This window comes from Ochotona princeps, chromosome 8, assembly GCF_030435755.1.
Source record: "Ochotona princeps isolate mOchPri1 chromosome 8, mOchPri1.hap1, whole genome shotgun sequence".
NCBI lineage: Eukaryota > Metazoa > Chordata > Mammalia > Lagomorpha > Ochotonidae > Ochotona > Ochotona princeps.
This window is the reverse complement of record NC_080839.1, coordinates 31329495-31346576: the sequence shown is the minus strand read 5'-3', so window position 1 is coordinate 31346576 and position 17082 is coordinate 31329495. Positions and strand designations below refer to the sequence as shown.

General features: G+C 38.8%; 1 protein-coding gene across 1 annotated transcript in view; it reads right to left on the bottom strand.

The window, feature by feature from the left end:
• Positions 1-17082, bottom strand: part of C8H2orf73 (chromosome 8 C2orf73 homolog) — a 37597-nt gene that overhangs the window by 7732 nt on the left and 12783 nt on the right. The window contains 1 exon segment of the mRNA XM_058667413.1: positions 7670-7823. Within this exon segment, the coding sequence (XP_058523396.1) occupies positions 7670-7823 (154 nt within the window).

Here is a 17082-nt window from a genome sequence, read left to right as displayed (position 1 = left end):
GGGCTGGGCCAGAGCCAGGAGCTAGAAACTCAACCAGGTCTCCCACAGTAGTGGCAAGAGCCCAGTGACTTGAGGCATCACTCCTTTCCAGGGTCTGCAGTGTCAGGAAGCTGGAAGCAGGAGCTGGTGCTTGGACTCCAACCCAAGTAACCCAATATAGCACATGGACAGGACACTTAAACCAACATTTTAGCTGCTAAGGTTACCCTGGGAAGATTTTTGATGGTCACAGTTTTAGGTTTTCCTTGTCAATTATTTAAAGAGAAATATTAAAGAATATTTAAGGAGAAAACATAATTAATTCAACAGGCTTACAGTTTAAAATGCAATGGAATTTAGTTGACTGTGAGTCATTCTTAAGGTGTATTTTTTTTTAAAGATTTATTTATTTTTATTGGAAAGGCAGATAGACAGAGAGGAAGATCTTCTGTCCTATGATTCACTCCCCAAGTAACTGCATGCCTGGATCTGAGCTGATCTGAAGCCAGGAGCCAGGGGCTTCTTCCAGGTCTCCCATGCGGGTTCACGGTCCCAAGGCTTTGGGCCGCTTTCCAAGGCCATAAGCAGAGAGCTGTCTGGGAAGTGGGGCTGCTGGGATTAGCACCAGCTCCCATATGGGATCCTGGCATGAGCAAGGCAAGGGCTTTAGCCACCAGGGTATTGTGCCAGGCCCCTTAAGGTGTATTTCATTTGTTCACTCAAATTAAACAGCAAACAAATCAAAGTCACCATTCTTATTTCATGCAAAATGTTAAGGGTTTAAGGAAGGAAACATTTTTAGATTTTGTGATATTAAAACTGGAATATTACTTTAAAGCTTATGTTGATCAAAAAGGCTATCTTTGACACTGATGGTCTTATATTGAAACACTGTCCTACACCTTGCCATAGTATAATAGTTCATAGTGAGGAGAATTTAAAAACATTTTCAAACCAAGAAAGATAAAGACAGCCACTCCTCCCAAGCCCTTACTCTAAATACTATTACATAAGGACATTGTTCTAGCCTATTACACTGGCATTTCCAATGAATCCTGCATCTAAGTATCTAAACCCTTGTGGCATCCCTTCCCTGTAAATGTGTGTTGGCCTTGTGATGAACTTTAACTAGTGGGATATGGCAGAAGTGCCACTGTGCCAGTTCTGGACACCAACATGAAGGAAGAAATGCAGTTTCTGTTGAACTCTTGGAAGCCCTGAGTTATCAGGAAAGCTAAAGAACCACATGGAGAGATCAGATGGAGAAGCTGGGCCTGGTCATTCCAGCACTAAGAAGTCTAGTCCTTAGACTACCTGCCACAAGTGATAGTCTCTGCAGTCATACAAGCAGCCACCATCAAAATAGCAGGGAACGCTGTCCTGCTAAGCCCAGGCCAGACTGTAGAACAGTGAGAAAATTAGATCACTGTTACTTTAAACAACTAATAAGTGAAGGGGATTGTTATACAGGTAACTAAAATGGAAGTACCTCACAGAAAGAAGTCAAATCAATTAAAATGAATCCTCCTCTAAATAGTGACCTAGAGACTCTTAGAAGCTCAAAATAACTCAAAGGACTCATTTCTTCAATGAGGACTAAAAGAGAATAGTAAATGAAGTTATTACAGAATTTCTTTACCCAAATATTCCATCTATTAGAATTCGATGTAAGTACTGTGTTCATTGAAGCATTCATAGAAGACTTTCAAAAAAGCTCACAATGGTGAAGAACATCCAAGTGTGAAAACATCAAAGACGACATTCAGGTTCTTAGTGGCTACTCTACTTAAGGACTCAAATTGGATCCAAAGCAATTACTTGAAAGAAGCTTTGTTAGATGAGAACTACAAAAATAAGACTAAGTCTGAGAAGAATGTTTGAAATTCACTCTGTTTCTTGGAAACTTGATCTAATTAAACTACAAATTTTCTAAACAAGCCGGTATATAGCCATTTATATTTTAGCAGGAAAACCAGAATTTATTCAAACACGCAGTTTGCTCCTTGTACTGAGTTTTCACTAAGAAATTTTCTTTTAATTTCTGCTTGTATCTGTTTGAAAAACATTCAACAGAAGAATCTTTTTCTATTTGAAACTTTATCTTTAAAAAAAAGAAACTTCATCTTTTCAATAGTTTTTATTCTCCCCTGATCTAAAAGATTATTCATGTAAAATAGATTTTCAAGAATTTGAAAGAGAAACAAACATAACTACAGCAAGAAAGCATTGTTCCAGATTGGTACTGGAGTAGCAACAAAAACCATTGTGAGTTACCTATTCAAAAGAATTTTAAAATATCAAATAATCTGTAAATAATCACATTTCCTTTAAGTATGAAATTCGATCAATCTTCCCAGTGTATGAAGTTTTGTTAGTTAAGGCTTCTGTGCACTCAGAAGGAAAGAGTGTCACCATTTGTTAACTGCCTGGGGAAGGCAGCCAGGAAACTATGTGGTGGCACAAGACATAAAGGGCACTTTCATTGCCAGTCCAAGATAACATTGCTGAAATGCCAAAGCCCAGGCGTAATTAAGTGGGCTGATGGAACAGAATGACTATGCGAGGACTTAAAATTGACATTAGTGCACATTTATGTGCCGCTGGTTTATATACATATGATAACACTATTTTCTCTGCTAAATAACTTTCATCTTATACTCAAACACTACCTAAAATATTAATAAATCAGAGGCCACTGTTGCATTTATATGTGTTAGTTTAAATCACATTATGAACTTAATATGTGGAATAATACGCAATTATGATCTAACTAGTTAATAAATATTTATTGAGTTTTATTATGCCCGAGGATACAATAATGAACTTGGCAATGAGAAATGCCAATGAAAGAATAGAAAAAAAATGAATCATGCCAGATTCCCAAAGCTAACTTCCAACTCATCACCAAATTTAGTACAATGCAATAATAATATAGTTACTGTGTATTGTTTATTATGTACCAAGCACTATGATTTGTACTTCACATATTACTTCATTCATGTCTCACAAAAATCTGTTAGAGAAGAATTAGTCTCATTTCATAAACTGAAGTAAAACAAAATAACACTTAAATGGTAGGCCCTGGATCAAAAAACTAAAATCTGGGCCCAGAATGCTGGTTCAATAGGCTAAATTTTCCCAGTATTCCATATGGGTGCTGGTTTGTGTCCTGGCTGCTCCACTTCCCATCCAGTTTCTGCTTACAGCCTGGGAAAAGAGTAGAGGATGGCCCAAAGCCTGGGGACCCTGCTCCCGTGTGGGAGACCTGGAGGAGGCTCCTGACTTTGGATTGGCTTGGCTTTGGCTCTTGTGACCTTTTGGGAGTGAACCTGTGGATGTAAGATCTTTTTCTGATTCTCCTCAGTAAATTTACCTTTCTACTAAAAATAATTAAATCATTAAAAAGAAAAACAACCTTTAAGCTCTGAACCAACATTAAATTCCATGAGAAGTATAGATATCAACAAAGTTACTGATTTGCATTTCAACAAATGCATTTCCCCTATTCCTTCCCAGGACAAAGACAACAAAGAAAGTAAGTGGTTTACATCTTTAAGGATAAACAAAACAAAACAAACAAAAACAGTGACTGTGTAATGGAGACTACCATTTCCAGTGAAGTGTGCATCTCTACTTCCAGATCAAAGATGGTCTACTAATGAAACTATTAGCTGTATCTTGACAATAGTATGCTGGACTCTCTGCCAGTGTCCATGCCTGCAATGATCAACATATGACTGTATATGAAGAGCTATGCTATAGCAATGATATATTGGAATTCGATGGGCAGGGAGAGGTCTTCAGGAGGGGGCAGGGGAAATCCCAGGGCCTAAGGAACTGTATCATAAAATGATGCTAATAATTTAAAAAGAAGTAAAAATAAAAATGAAACAAAACACCCAGATTTGGAAGCTAGAAAGCAGATGAATGGGTAACAACTGAGTAGGTCACAGAAGATTGGAAGCTAATAGGGATAGACGAGAAAGATAAAAATTGATTACGTTTATATCATAGTATTCCAGTAGTCCTGGGAATTGGATGAGAAAAGGAGTATGGGGCAGGGATACAAAGTGAAGTTGTAACAAGATTAATGAAGGAACTTTGGGTTTTCTATTCCAAATCTTGGGCAGGGTTTGGAACTTCTTACTCCAGGAAAACCGACTAGCTCATAGGAGATTGCTTATAGAATGATTGCATGGGACCCAGCATGATGGCTCATTGGCTAAACCTCAGGGAGTGAACTAGCAGACTAAAGATCTTTCTCTCTGTATCTCCCTATCTTTCCAAATCTGCTTTTCCAATTCATAATAATAAAAAAAGATTGGATGTTATCTATAGAACACAGCCCATTCCTCCTGTCTTTAATCAATCATACATTTGCTTTTCTTGGAAAGTTAATATAAATTCTATTATTTAAACTTTATATATTGTATTTAACTTGCAAATAATATTTATAATATTGCATAATTAAGTAAATTTTCTTCACTTAACGGCTAAATATTATGCTAGGATCTCATTTCTTTCTCAGTGGGTTCAATACCATATGACACTTAAGAAAATGACTAGTATCCATGCCAAATAAATTCTCTCTTCTAGGTTATAATTACTTTCCCTGAGAATGCTGAAGATATTAATTCCATTGTATTCTTGCATCAACCCTGCTTTATTCCATATTAATTTAAAAAAAGCTTTTAAAAATGTTTAATCGACACCCTAGAAGTACATGTATTTATGGGATACCATGTATTGTTTCAACACATGTGAAGATTGAGTCATGTCCAGTTAGGGAAAGCATCTCTCACTTCAAGCAGTTAATATTTCTTTACTATGAAAACAACTCAAAATTCTTTTTGGAGGGGACACAAAACAAATTGTACATTATCACTATCTGTAGTCAGCCTACTATTCAATGAGATACCAGAACTTCTTACTCCTACGTAACTATCACTTGATACCTATTGCACAATCTTTCTCCATTCTTCCCTATTTCCCTAGATTCTGGCAATCACCTTTACACTCTGCTTCTATAAATCCAACTTCTCTAGAATCTACTTTTTTTCTAAACATGGATTATTTCACTTAATGCCTGCAGTTCCATTCATGTAGCAAATAATATAATATCATCCTTTTTATGGCTGAATAACACTTCCTCATGTATATTCAGCATATGTTATCCACCAGAGGATGGATATTTAGCTTCCATTTCTTGGCTATGGTGACCACTGATGCAGTAAACATTGCAGGACCCTCCTATTGCTATCCACAATGGCAGTGCTAATCCATGTTCCAACCAATAGTACACATGGGTTTCCTTTTCTCTGCATCCTCAATGACACTTGGTAGCATTTTGTTAACAGCCAATCTAACTGGAGTGAGGTAATACTTCTTTGTGGTATGATTAGGGATTAGGAGCAATTTTTTGATGTGATTGCTGGCCATTTATGATTCTTCATTTGAGAAATGTCTCTTTAGATCTACTGCCCATTTTTAAATTGGATTATTTGGGGAACTGGTGTTAGATGGAGCAGACAGCTATTGGTTGGATGCCCAGTCTCATTCTGGAGTGCCTGATTCAAGTCCTAGCTCTTTCACCTCCAATCCAGCTCCCTGCTAATGCACACCCTGGAAACAGCAGGCAATAGCCCAAGTACTGGGGTTCCTACCACTCATGCGGTAAACCAGGATTGAGTTTTGGGTTTCTGGCTTTAGCTTAATCCAGCCTTAGCTATTACAGGCATTTTGAGTGTGATCCAGTGGATGGAAAAGCTTTGCCCTCTTGCCTTTCAGAATAAAAAACTAGAAATCCTGGACTACTTGTACTTACTGTTGTTTTCTATTTTGTTTTTGCTATTGAGCTGCATATTGTATATATGATTGATCTCTTGTCAGATGCAAAACTCGAAAATATTTTATGTTACTCTGTAGGTTGTCATCATTCTGAAGACTGTTTACTTTGGTGTGTAGAAATTCTTTAGTTTGATGAATTCTTATTTTTGCTTTTGTTTCCTGTGTTTTAGGGTTCTGAACCTAAACTTCTTGCCCACTCCAATATCCTGAAGTATTTGCCCAGTGTTTTCTTATAGTAGTGTCAAAGTTGCAGATTTAACATTTATTTTTGTAATAGATTTTGAGATGATTTTTGTATACAGTGAGAAATGAGTGCCTGATTCATTCTTCTCCATGTTTTCCCTTTTCAAAATTATTTATTTGAGATGCAGAGACATTCCCAGCATGTACTCATTACTGGTTTACGCCTTCAAAGTTCTCAACAGCCAGAATTGGGTCATGGCTGAAGAGCCATGAACTCAACCAGGTCTCTAATACAGGTGGTAGAAAACCAAGTACTGAACCATCAGCACTGCCTCACAGGGTTCTCATTAGCTAGAAGCTGGAGCCAGGAGCTAGAACCAGCTGTCAAACTCAGGTCTTCCTATGTAAGATACCAACATGCTAAACATCTACCCCAAGTGAAATATTCTTGACTGCTCAACATAGCTCATTGTTGTGCACTGTTGCAGGAGCTTACTGGAAGTTTAACTTATAAACTTTTGAGGACCAGAGTGAGAATTCACTGCTATGACTTGACCCTGCAACTTGTTTTAAAATCTGCTAAAATCCTCCGTCAGAGGCAGACATGAGGTAGTCTGAGAAACAGAAACATGATTTAGTCTTAATAAAATGGTACTTTCAGGTAAAGTCAATTTTAGATCTGAAAATATTAATAGTATATTTAAAGATAATTCTTAATATAACATTTTTTGGAACACCAGTCATGTGAGATAATTGAAAAAGGGTAAGACAATAAGTGGAGGAAACAAAATTCTTTATTCTTGGAAATTTATTATATTCATGCTTAGATGAAGGTTTTCAGAGTTCTGTAGCTAAAGAAAATCTGCTTTTTAAATTCATTTACAAAATGTTTTTTATCATATCTATTGTTTTGAGCGACATCTACATCAAACACCATACTAGTGTTCCTCCCAGTTCATTTTGAGGAACACTGTTATTTAGTGTTATCTACTACTTTTTAAAAGATTTATTTATTTATTTATTTATTTATTGCAAAGTCAGACATAAAGAGAGGAGGAGAGACAGAGGAAATTTGTCTGTCCATTGATTCACTCCCCAAGAGGCTGCAACAGCCTTGAGCCGAGCTGAGCCAAGCCGATCCGAAACCAGGAGTCAGAAGCCTCTTCCAGGTCTCCCACGCAGGTGCAGGTCCCAAGGCTTTGGGCCGCCCTCAACTGCTTTTCCAGGCCACAGGCAGGGAGCTGGATGAGAAGTGGGGCTGCTGAGATTAGAACTGGCACACATATGTGATCCCAGCATGTGCAAGGCAAGGACTTCAGCCAGTGGCTACTGTGCTGGGCCCTGTTCCCTACTGTTTTAATAATCTAAGTTAAAATTTTGGCAACAACAGAGCATTACTAGGTGTCTGACTTCGAAGCTGCTATTAGCAATCAGTAAAATTTTCACTATGTTGCAGTAAATGTGTTTTGAGAGGAGCAGTATACTGTACTAGCAAGGGATATTGGGACAGACTTGTCAAAGGCTGCATTTGCTGTGTGTGTATTTTCAACTACAGTACAGCAGTTTTCCCAAGAGGTATCAGCACATATATCTTAATTTGATAGCAGTAACCTGAGGTAATAATAATAATAATAAAGTGTTACCGCTGCTAAAAACTTACCTATTCCACAAGAAGGCTTTTGTATCCTGCTGTGTTTGACTGGCAAAACCAATGGACAGGATGGCTTTTGGAAGTCACTCCTCTGGGTGCTGTTAGTATCATAAGGCGGCTGGAAGGAATGTTCTAGTTCTTTACCATGTGACCACCAGTCTCCCTTTACAGAAAAAAAAAAGAAAAAGAAAATTGGATATTGTAGGACATTTTCATGTATTGTTTGATGTGTATGAATGCTTAGCAACTCAGTTTAATCAGTAACTGGATATTCTAGTATTAAAATAGAGTTCTGAAATCCAGGAATAAATATTTTCTCATAAAGATTGTATTTCTTAAAAGGCATTTGAAAGTAAAGTGTAATATATATTCAGGTAAAATAGCACTACTAAATTCCTAAGTTACCCTCTACCAATGGATAGAGTGACAAAATGTAAATGTTACATTTTGTTTTATACTATAATTCTATTATGCATACATGGGTATATATATATATATAATATTGAACATAAGATTTATATATTTGCTGTTCTCTATTGCAATACAAATAATTTACAAACATCTAAAATGGTGATTTTCAGATTTTTCACTCTATGACCCCCATAATGAAATAGATTTGTCACGCACAATAGTACACACATGAGGAAACTTCAAAAACATCATGGAAAATGGAATTGAAAGTTTATTTTGATGCAAAAAATCCCCTGAAAACAGGCTAATATTTCCATAATATGAATTTCTCATGATTTTTTAGATCATTCCTGTGGATATAATGAAGCAAAAATTCCACAAAACACTTACATGCAATGCATTTAGCTATGTTTACATTCTATTTCGATTTATCTTCTATGTCATTATAGAGTACTACTTACAACTCATGAATTCACTAAAGTCTGATTTATAAAAAGTGTTCTATTGGGAAATATCTCTGTCACTGAATTTTTGGCACTAAATCCTAAGCATACAACATAATGAGAACTGATGAAAGAAATCTTCACTTGCACATGAAAATTTCATCTCAGTAGTTGAGAAATCCCTAAGAAGAAAGGCTACTCAACCTAATTCTGATCAAAAACTATAAAAACCAGTAGAACCTAGAGTGGGGTTGGTGTAGGGAAAGTAGTTGTGACACTTAAGGAGATTTTGGACATAATTAGGGAATGAGAGTAACTAAGTACAGTAAAACTATTTGGGCCACAGGCAAGTAGACCTAGCCTTTAAAATCATGATTCCATTGGAATGAAGATGTGATTCGAATACCCAAAACTCAGAAAATATAATTGAGGCCATGTTGACAGAAAATGCAAAAGGCATATAAAGAAATCATGTGGTTATATAGGAAGCTCTCAAATGAGCCTGGTTTCTAAAAACAGAGGTACATATAAAAAAGTGCACAATATCAAATTTTTAAAATTTGGTGTCATCAGAAAATTGCTTAGAAATAGGAGAAATTGACAAAATGGGACAAAAGCAGAAAAAATAAGATTTTGGGGGGAAAATGTTTGTAGCAAGAAATCAAGGAAAGTCTAACTATTCCAACTGTAGGTTCTTTATTACAGGGACTTCCTTCCAACTGAAAAAGCTGGGATGAGCATGTACCAAAAAAGGAAGTGGGGCCCAGTCTGATAGTCCAGTGGCTAAACCCTCACCATGCATGTGCTGGGATCCCACATGGGCACCTGTTGATGTCCTGGCTGCTCCACTTCCCATCCAGCTCCCTGCTTGAGGCCTGGGAAAGGAGGAGAGGATGGCCTAAAGCCTTGGGACCCTGCACCTGTGTGGGAGTCCAAGAAGAAGCTCCTGGCTCCTGGCTTTGATTAGCTCAGCTCAAGGTTGTTGTGGCCACTTGAGGAGTGAATGAACAGACCAGAGATCTTTCTCTCTGCCTCTCTCCCTCTCCAATAAAAATAAGTAAATCTTAAAAATAAAAAAAAGAAAGAAGGAAGTAAACCCTGCACAGCTCAGGACAGAGTTAGATTTCACTTTGTTAATTTAAATTAGTGCCAGTTTTCAGGCCACTGAAAAATTGCAACCAGGGATAACAGAAGAAAGGGCAAATGTACCCGAGGATAGATTCTGTAGGGATCACAGAAATTCCAAAACTAGAGAACTGTGGAGAACAGGAGAGGCTGTAAAATGTCTCATTTTTCATAATGGGCTAAAGGTGAATTTTTAAAATAACTACACTTCATATAGATCTTAGGAAAATTCTAGAACAGATTACCAAACAGATGGTGTCTTCTCACTGTCTGGCTAAAAATAGTCAAAATTTACTGTTGTCAGAGCGCCTACTTCTTGCAGTGCTTCTACCCTCCACTTCATAATTTTTATAGTATTTATTATGCCCCATAGAAGGCATAATATCTTGCTCTCACCACAACTGTGTGACGGAGGCACATCAACCTTACAAATGAGAACACTGTAAGATTAAGTAACTTCTCCAGGGTATATCATTCAGGGACACCAACAGCAGTGTCACACTTCAAACCCTCCCCTATCTGCACTTTCTGCTAACTTGTGTGCTACATTACATTTATTGAGGAATGCAAAACCATAGAAGCACTAACTGAATCATTTCTAAAGTAAAAACAGAGGCTCTGCTTTAAGTACCTTGTCTTATATGTCTTGGCTGCTCTAATAGAGGACCACAGATTAAATAATTTAGAATTTACTGGTTTACATTTTGGGAGATAGGCACATTTAACACAAATATTCTGGCAGGTTAGGCAATTCAGATTCCAAGATAGTACCTTGAATGCTGTGTGCTCACATGGCAGAAAGAACAGAAAAAAAAGATACTGAACTTGGCCTTGTAAAATGGCATCATTAATTGCACTCATGATAATGGAATCTGGTGGCTTCTTAATATTGTCACAATGGCAATTAAATACCAATGTGAATTTTGGAGGATGCAAATGTTTAACCCACAGTAGTAACAAAGTTCTTCTACGTCAAGGACATACATTTCTTACTATCTCCTTTTGTTGATCACAAATCCCTGCTAATAATTTAAAAAGTGCTTCCTGGACAAGTGAACCCCTAGAAAATGCCTGGTACATTGCAATGTTTTTCGTAAACAAGAGTTTAATACAAAAGTTATCTCTAAAGCAGAGATGTCAGTTTACCTTATGAACAAACTCGGAATTTTACCAAAATGTTCTCTTTAGTTTTGCAAAAAAAAAAAGGAAATCATGCATTCCTTTTCCTAAATTGTGGTGGTGACATTAAGACTGTAATTGTCAGGCCCTGCACGGTAACTTAGCAGCTAAAGTCCTCACATTGCACACGCTGGGATCCTATATGGGTGCTGGTTCTAATCCTGGCAGCCCTGCTTTCCATCCAGCTCCCTGTTTGTGGCCTGGGAAAGCAGTGAAGGATGGCCCAGAAATTTGGGACCCTGCACTTGCGTGGGAGACCTGGAAGAAGCTTTGGGCTCCTGGCTTCAGATCAGCTCAGCTCCAGCCATTGCAACTACTTAGGGGGTGAATCATACAATGGAAGATCTTCCTCTCTCTCTCTCTTCCTCTCTCTATATCTGACTTTCCAGTAAAAAATTTTAAAAACCTTTAAAAAAAAGACTGTAATTGTCAAAAGTATTCTGATGAGTGCTATAAATTGGATGCATCTTCAGCTGAATGAAATCCTACTGTTCAAAATACTGTGATTGTTCCCATTTCCAGAGAGCCTTTCCTATGCCAGAAAATTGATTTATTCCTGAAGAGTGAGAACATGTTATATGCCCAGACACATTTGAATGCTTTTTTGGTCTAAGCATTTGCTAGTAAGAGACTATGAGATGAAAGTAGATAGATAGAGCTTGTTTTCATCTTCACCTCATATTGAAGGAAACGACTAATATAAACAATTTACCACTCTGTGCACCAACACTTACATTTGAATTACAGGGAGGGTTTGGGAGTGTTGATGTGGAGTTATTTTCAATGAAATAAACCAAACTGGTAAAGTGATCTAGGGTAGTGACTTTGTGTAGGTTAAACGGGGAGTTTTGCATAAACAAAGAGTTGATTCTCAACTCAATACTATGAATTCAGAGAAAGGAAGAACTTCTCCTTCCTAGGCTAAGGCAAGTCTATTTTCTGGATGGGATGACAGATCACTGGGGATCCACTGTCAGGAACTGGAGGTTTTTGACTTGGGGACTGCCTCCATTCTCCCCGTACCAGGAAGGCCCCCTGGCCACACTGAGAGGCCAATGTCAGTCAGTGCCTGTGTTACACCCCTACCACCTATGCTTTTAGAAATGGTTTAGTAAACATCACTCATTTTCCATTCTTTGGGAGATTAAGGGGAAATCCTGGAGAAAAGTGGTACAGCCAGTTAGGAAAAGGCAAGAGACAGAAAGCCCAGCTCCAAAGCAGCAGTCACAGTGGTCTGGCCAAGACAAGAAAGCAAAAATTGTACTCCGAAAATGTCCCAAAAATGGATTTTGAAAAATATAAGCCTATTATTATAATCTCTTCTCAAGTAATAATTTCTAGAAACACAAGACAAACTGGTTCTCATCAGAAGAGAATGAGCTAAACCTCCTTTTTTATAACCTTCTATAGTATCTTCAATTTATATTCCTAAGTAAAAATGCATACAATTTCATTTAAAAATTGGGTTAAATAATTAAACCAAGTATCAGATGTAATTTACAATATTCAGATAATCTTATTTTCTTTCCTCTTATGTTAAAGCCAGCATTAATATAACCCAGTTACTTTTTTCTTAACCAAGCTAACCTATAAATGGAAACCTATCATCTTAAATAAATGGACAAAGCTTACAAATACATGAAAATAAGCATTCTTTATTACTCCTTGGGTACTTGAAAATAAACATATTTGTTTCATTGTTGTTTTTTGCTTTTAAATGTGAACATCTCCTAATTTCACTCCAAAGCAAACATACCTTTAACTCTGTGAAGAATCTTCAGTGTTTATCTTAACTCTTCTCATTCATACACATCATTAGCATCTCTTACCTGAACTCTACATTTCAATCTACTTTCACCATTTTTTTAAAGGCCCAACAAGCAATAGGCAATGATTCTACTGCTATTCTGTCACCTGGTCTTGCTGACTGCATCAGCTGTCACCATTTTTTCAATTTTTTAAGACATGTACAAACTAGGAGTCTAGAAATGGATAGGATTAATTCTTTGAACTTTTACATTTCACATTTCTATTCTTGAAATGCCTTTTCAGCTTATCTTCAGTGTCTGCAAGGTAAGTATGGAAACAGTGAACGGTTTTAGACTCAACCCTGAACTAGAACTTAGTAGAGGCATTCACTAGCTTTCTGTAACAAATACAGGGACTTTGCTAATCTGACTTTCTACTATAGCAGATGTATTTTTTTAAATATATTTTTATTGCATTTCATTTTTAAAAAATTAATTACATTGCATTATGTGATACATTTTTTATGCATTGGGATTCCCCCCGCCCCCCCACAACCTCCCCCCACAACGGATTGCTCCACCTTGTTGCATTTCCATAATTCAAATTCAGTTGACATTCTTTCATTGGAGGTATTTACCAAGCATAAAGTCCAGCATCTTATTGTCCTGGTAAGTTCAATGGTTTGTTGGTGAGACCATCTCTGGTCTGAAGGTAGAGCCGGCAGAGTATCATCCCAATCAATTAAAAGCCCCAACATAGTATTTCCAACCATTTACAACATTGTGACATTAATTGACATGGTATTGATTAACTAATATGTTACTAGGAAAATGCAGGTTCTCAACCACATCCTGTGACTTCTTCATAGACATTTCAATTTTGGTTTATATTCAACCGTGTTCTATACACCTTAAAATGGCTATAGATTGCTATTCAGCTGTCTCATGCCTATTTTAATTTTAGTCTTTAGCAGTTTATAGCTTTGAAGCATGTTTTCGCTGAACCTGGCTGTTTTTCGGGTGGTCTAACTCTATAATTCTAACAGGATATATGTCTACAGTTTAGGTGAGCATGTTTAGGAGGGGTGTGCAGAGAAATCTTCCATACCCCAGTGAGGAGTAACTAATCTTTGTGTCCCACCCAGTGAGTTATAAGTGCATCACCACTGACAGTTTCCTGTGTGTTTTTAAGCTTTCCTTGTTGTTCTCTATCTATTCTAGTTTTGTTTATTTGTTTGTTTGTTTGTTTTGAGGAGTTTCTGGAGCACTCCTGATGGTTATTACGAGAGGGGGTGGGGACCCAAAACTGGAAGCAGACAAGGACCAGAGAAAGCTCCTCTCCCTAGTCCCGAAGGAAGTTTACTGTTCTTCTGTTTCTGCGGACCGCTCAGGGATCCTGGTTGTTGTTCCAATGACCTTGGATCCTGCAAGGCAGGATTTGGGCTTCTTCCATCCCATGTGGTAGATCCAAATGGGGGTGGGTGACCTCAGAGTTCTTGGTCTCCGAAGGCACTCCATTTCCCCGTGGTCTCCTTGGCAGTAGGGATGTAGTCCTCGGTGCTCATACTGATAGTCCTTGGTGAGAATCTAGGAGTCTTCAGGTTTGGGATAAAAGCCTCCTTCTGTCTGCCTGCTCTGCTCTGGGGACCCCTCCCTGCTCTATGCGCATGACCTCCTGTTAAGAGGTTTTTAGGATTCCCAGCGGCATGGCCTAGTGGCTAAAGTCCTCGCCTTGAACGCCCTGGGATCCCATATGGGCGCCGGTTCTAATCCCGGCAGCTCCACTTCCCATCCAGCTCCCTGCTTGTGGCCTGGGAAAGCAGTCGAGGACAGCCCAATGCATTGGGACACTGCACCCGCATGGGAGACCTGGAAGAGGTTCCTGGTCCCGGCATCGGATCGGCGCAGCACCAGCCCGTTGCGGCTCACCTGGGGAGTGAATCATCGGACGGAAGATCTTCCTCTCTGTCTCTCCTCCTCTCTGTATATCTGACTTTGTAATAAAAAGAAATAAATCTTTAAAAAAAAAAAAGAGGTTGTTAGGATTACTCCTGATTCCCCCATTGTAGCAGATGTATTTTATCAATGTAGGTCTAGGCTAACAATGATGACCAATCTCTTAGACATCCAAAATATTTAGCACTATAGTACAAACAAGGGAACACTTGTAAAATGCAATAATCTTAAAATTGCCCTTGAAAGAGGCTATTCTAGGATATTAAGACGTGTTTGACCACACAATTCCTTCCTTGAAAAGATCTCACAGTCACACAGAGCCAGGTTATGCTATTTTATGACAAAGAACAGCTGATGTTATCAGTGTGGAAAGCTCATCAAAAGTAATTGCCATTTAAATGTCCAGTTAAATGACATCTCCTAACTGGTGCACAGGCAGGATGAGCAAGAAGTGGAGCAGGGCAAAGCTGACACTGTCACCGCTGCATGACATGGTTAAGGTGGCTCTCTTTTCCTTTCTCACAGGGCGTGCTGGAAAACTCCCACCTGAGACAGCATTAGTACCTCTGCTATGGAAGGGTGCATTTGGAATACCATTGGTTGAGCACTCACTGGACCAAGCACTATGCCATGTCCTCGCCCGTGGAATCCTGCACGCTAACACTGGTGGACTCCTCGATCCCCACAGCTGTTTGGAGAGTAATAGACTAAAATTGTACCGCTGCTAGAGCTGACAGCTCCTGGCTGCTTCCCTTGTGTATTATGAATGTTCCCCAGCCAGGTCCCTAAGTGTTCACACCCTCTTGCTCCTCCAGGTTTTCACTAAAATACCACGTTCTCACTGACGCCTTCTCTTTCTAGCTGTTTTAAATTACAGTCTACCTCCAGCATTCCTTACTCCTCCACCTCCATGCCAGCCGGCACTACCATCTGACATTCTAATACAGCTTACTCATTTTATTTACCTCTCCCCACCTCTGCCAGGAATGCAAGCAACAATGACAGGCTGTTTCTCATTGATTTTGCTCACTACTGTATGAATACCTAGTGCCTAGAAAAGGACCTAACAGAAGTATCTACTTTAATCCTCACAAACTCTTGGAGAGAGGTGACTACCATCCTCACTACACAGACAATAAAACTGAAGTTTAGAAGGAGTGACTTGTCCAAAGTCATGAGGAAGCATGCAATAGCAACAGAATTGAAGGAGTGATACATGCAACAAAAGGAAGACATCCCAAATGCAGTATTTTGAAAGAAGACAGATTCGACAAACTGAAGACTGTTACACAAAACTGTGGGAAAAGATAAAGCTGTAGACAACGTATCATTGGTCCCAGGAGTTCGAGTAGGGAAAGGAGATGATCACAGTGGGGTATAGGGGAAACCTCTGGGAGTAATGGAAATGTTCCCCAGCATGACTGGTGGGTAATATGACCTTTTATCTTTGCCTAAACTTACAATAGAATCAAGCATTTGGAAAGGTGAATTTTACTGTATATATGTGGTAACCAAAACAATGTTCCTTTCACTCCTAAGATATTCAGGTCTCAGTCCCCAAATTTGTGAATAGATACCCTACATGGTAAATCACTCTGCAGATATGATCACATATCTTGAGATGGGGAGATTATCCTGATCAGCTGGGTAGGCCTTGTGTAATCACAAGGATCCAGAGATGAGGGTGACAGGAGAGTCAGGCAGGCAGAGAAGGGAAGATGCAATGCTGCTGGCTTTGAGCAGGCAGGGGTCATGACCATGAGTACAGCAATATGGGCAGCTTCCAGAAGCTAGAAAAAGGCAAAAAAGAGACCCTCTCTGACAGCCTGCAGAAGGAATCAGCCTACCAACACCCAGAGAGACTGAGGTTGGGCTTGTCTGCCATAACAATACAAGAGAATAGATTAGTGTTGTTTTAATACAGTGTTTACTTTAGATGAGTTGTAGTAGCAAAATAGCAACTAACATAATAAATAATACCTCAACAAAGCTGACATAAAAAGATAATGGAATGGGCCAGGCGGCGTGGCTTAGCAGCTAAAGTCCTCGCCTTGAACACCCCGGGATCCCATATGGGCGCCGGTTCTAATCCCAGCAGCTCCTCTTCCCATCCAGCTCCCTGCTTGTGGCCTGGGAAAGCAGTTGAGGATGGGACACTGCACCCGCGTGGGAGACCTGGAAGAGGTTCCAGGTTCCTGGCTTCGGATTGGCACAGCACCAGCCATTGAGGCTCACTTGGGGAGTGAATCATCGGATGGAAGATCTTCCTCTCTGTCTCTCCTCCTCTCTGTATATCCGGCTTTCCAATAAAAATGAATAAAATCTTAAAAAAAAAAGAGATAATGGACTATATTAGTATGGAAAAGTAAGACTATGCTTTGGTTATCCAACAGTCCTGTCAGAAACATGAATGGCATTTGCCTACTATGTAACCTCAGATGTGTTAACCTCATTGGAGGTCATTATCTGTAAAATATTACCAATAATATCTCATAGAAACTGTGATAGAATTAAAGGATATAATTCATATAAAACACTTAGCTTGTCTCTAACACTTTAT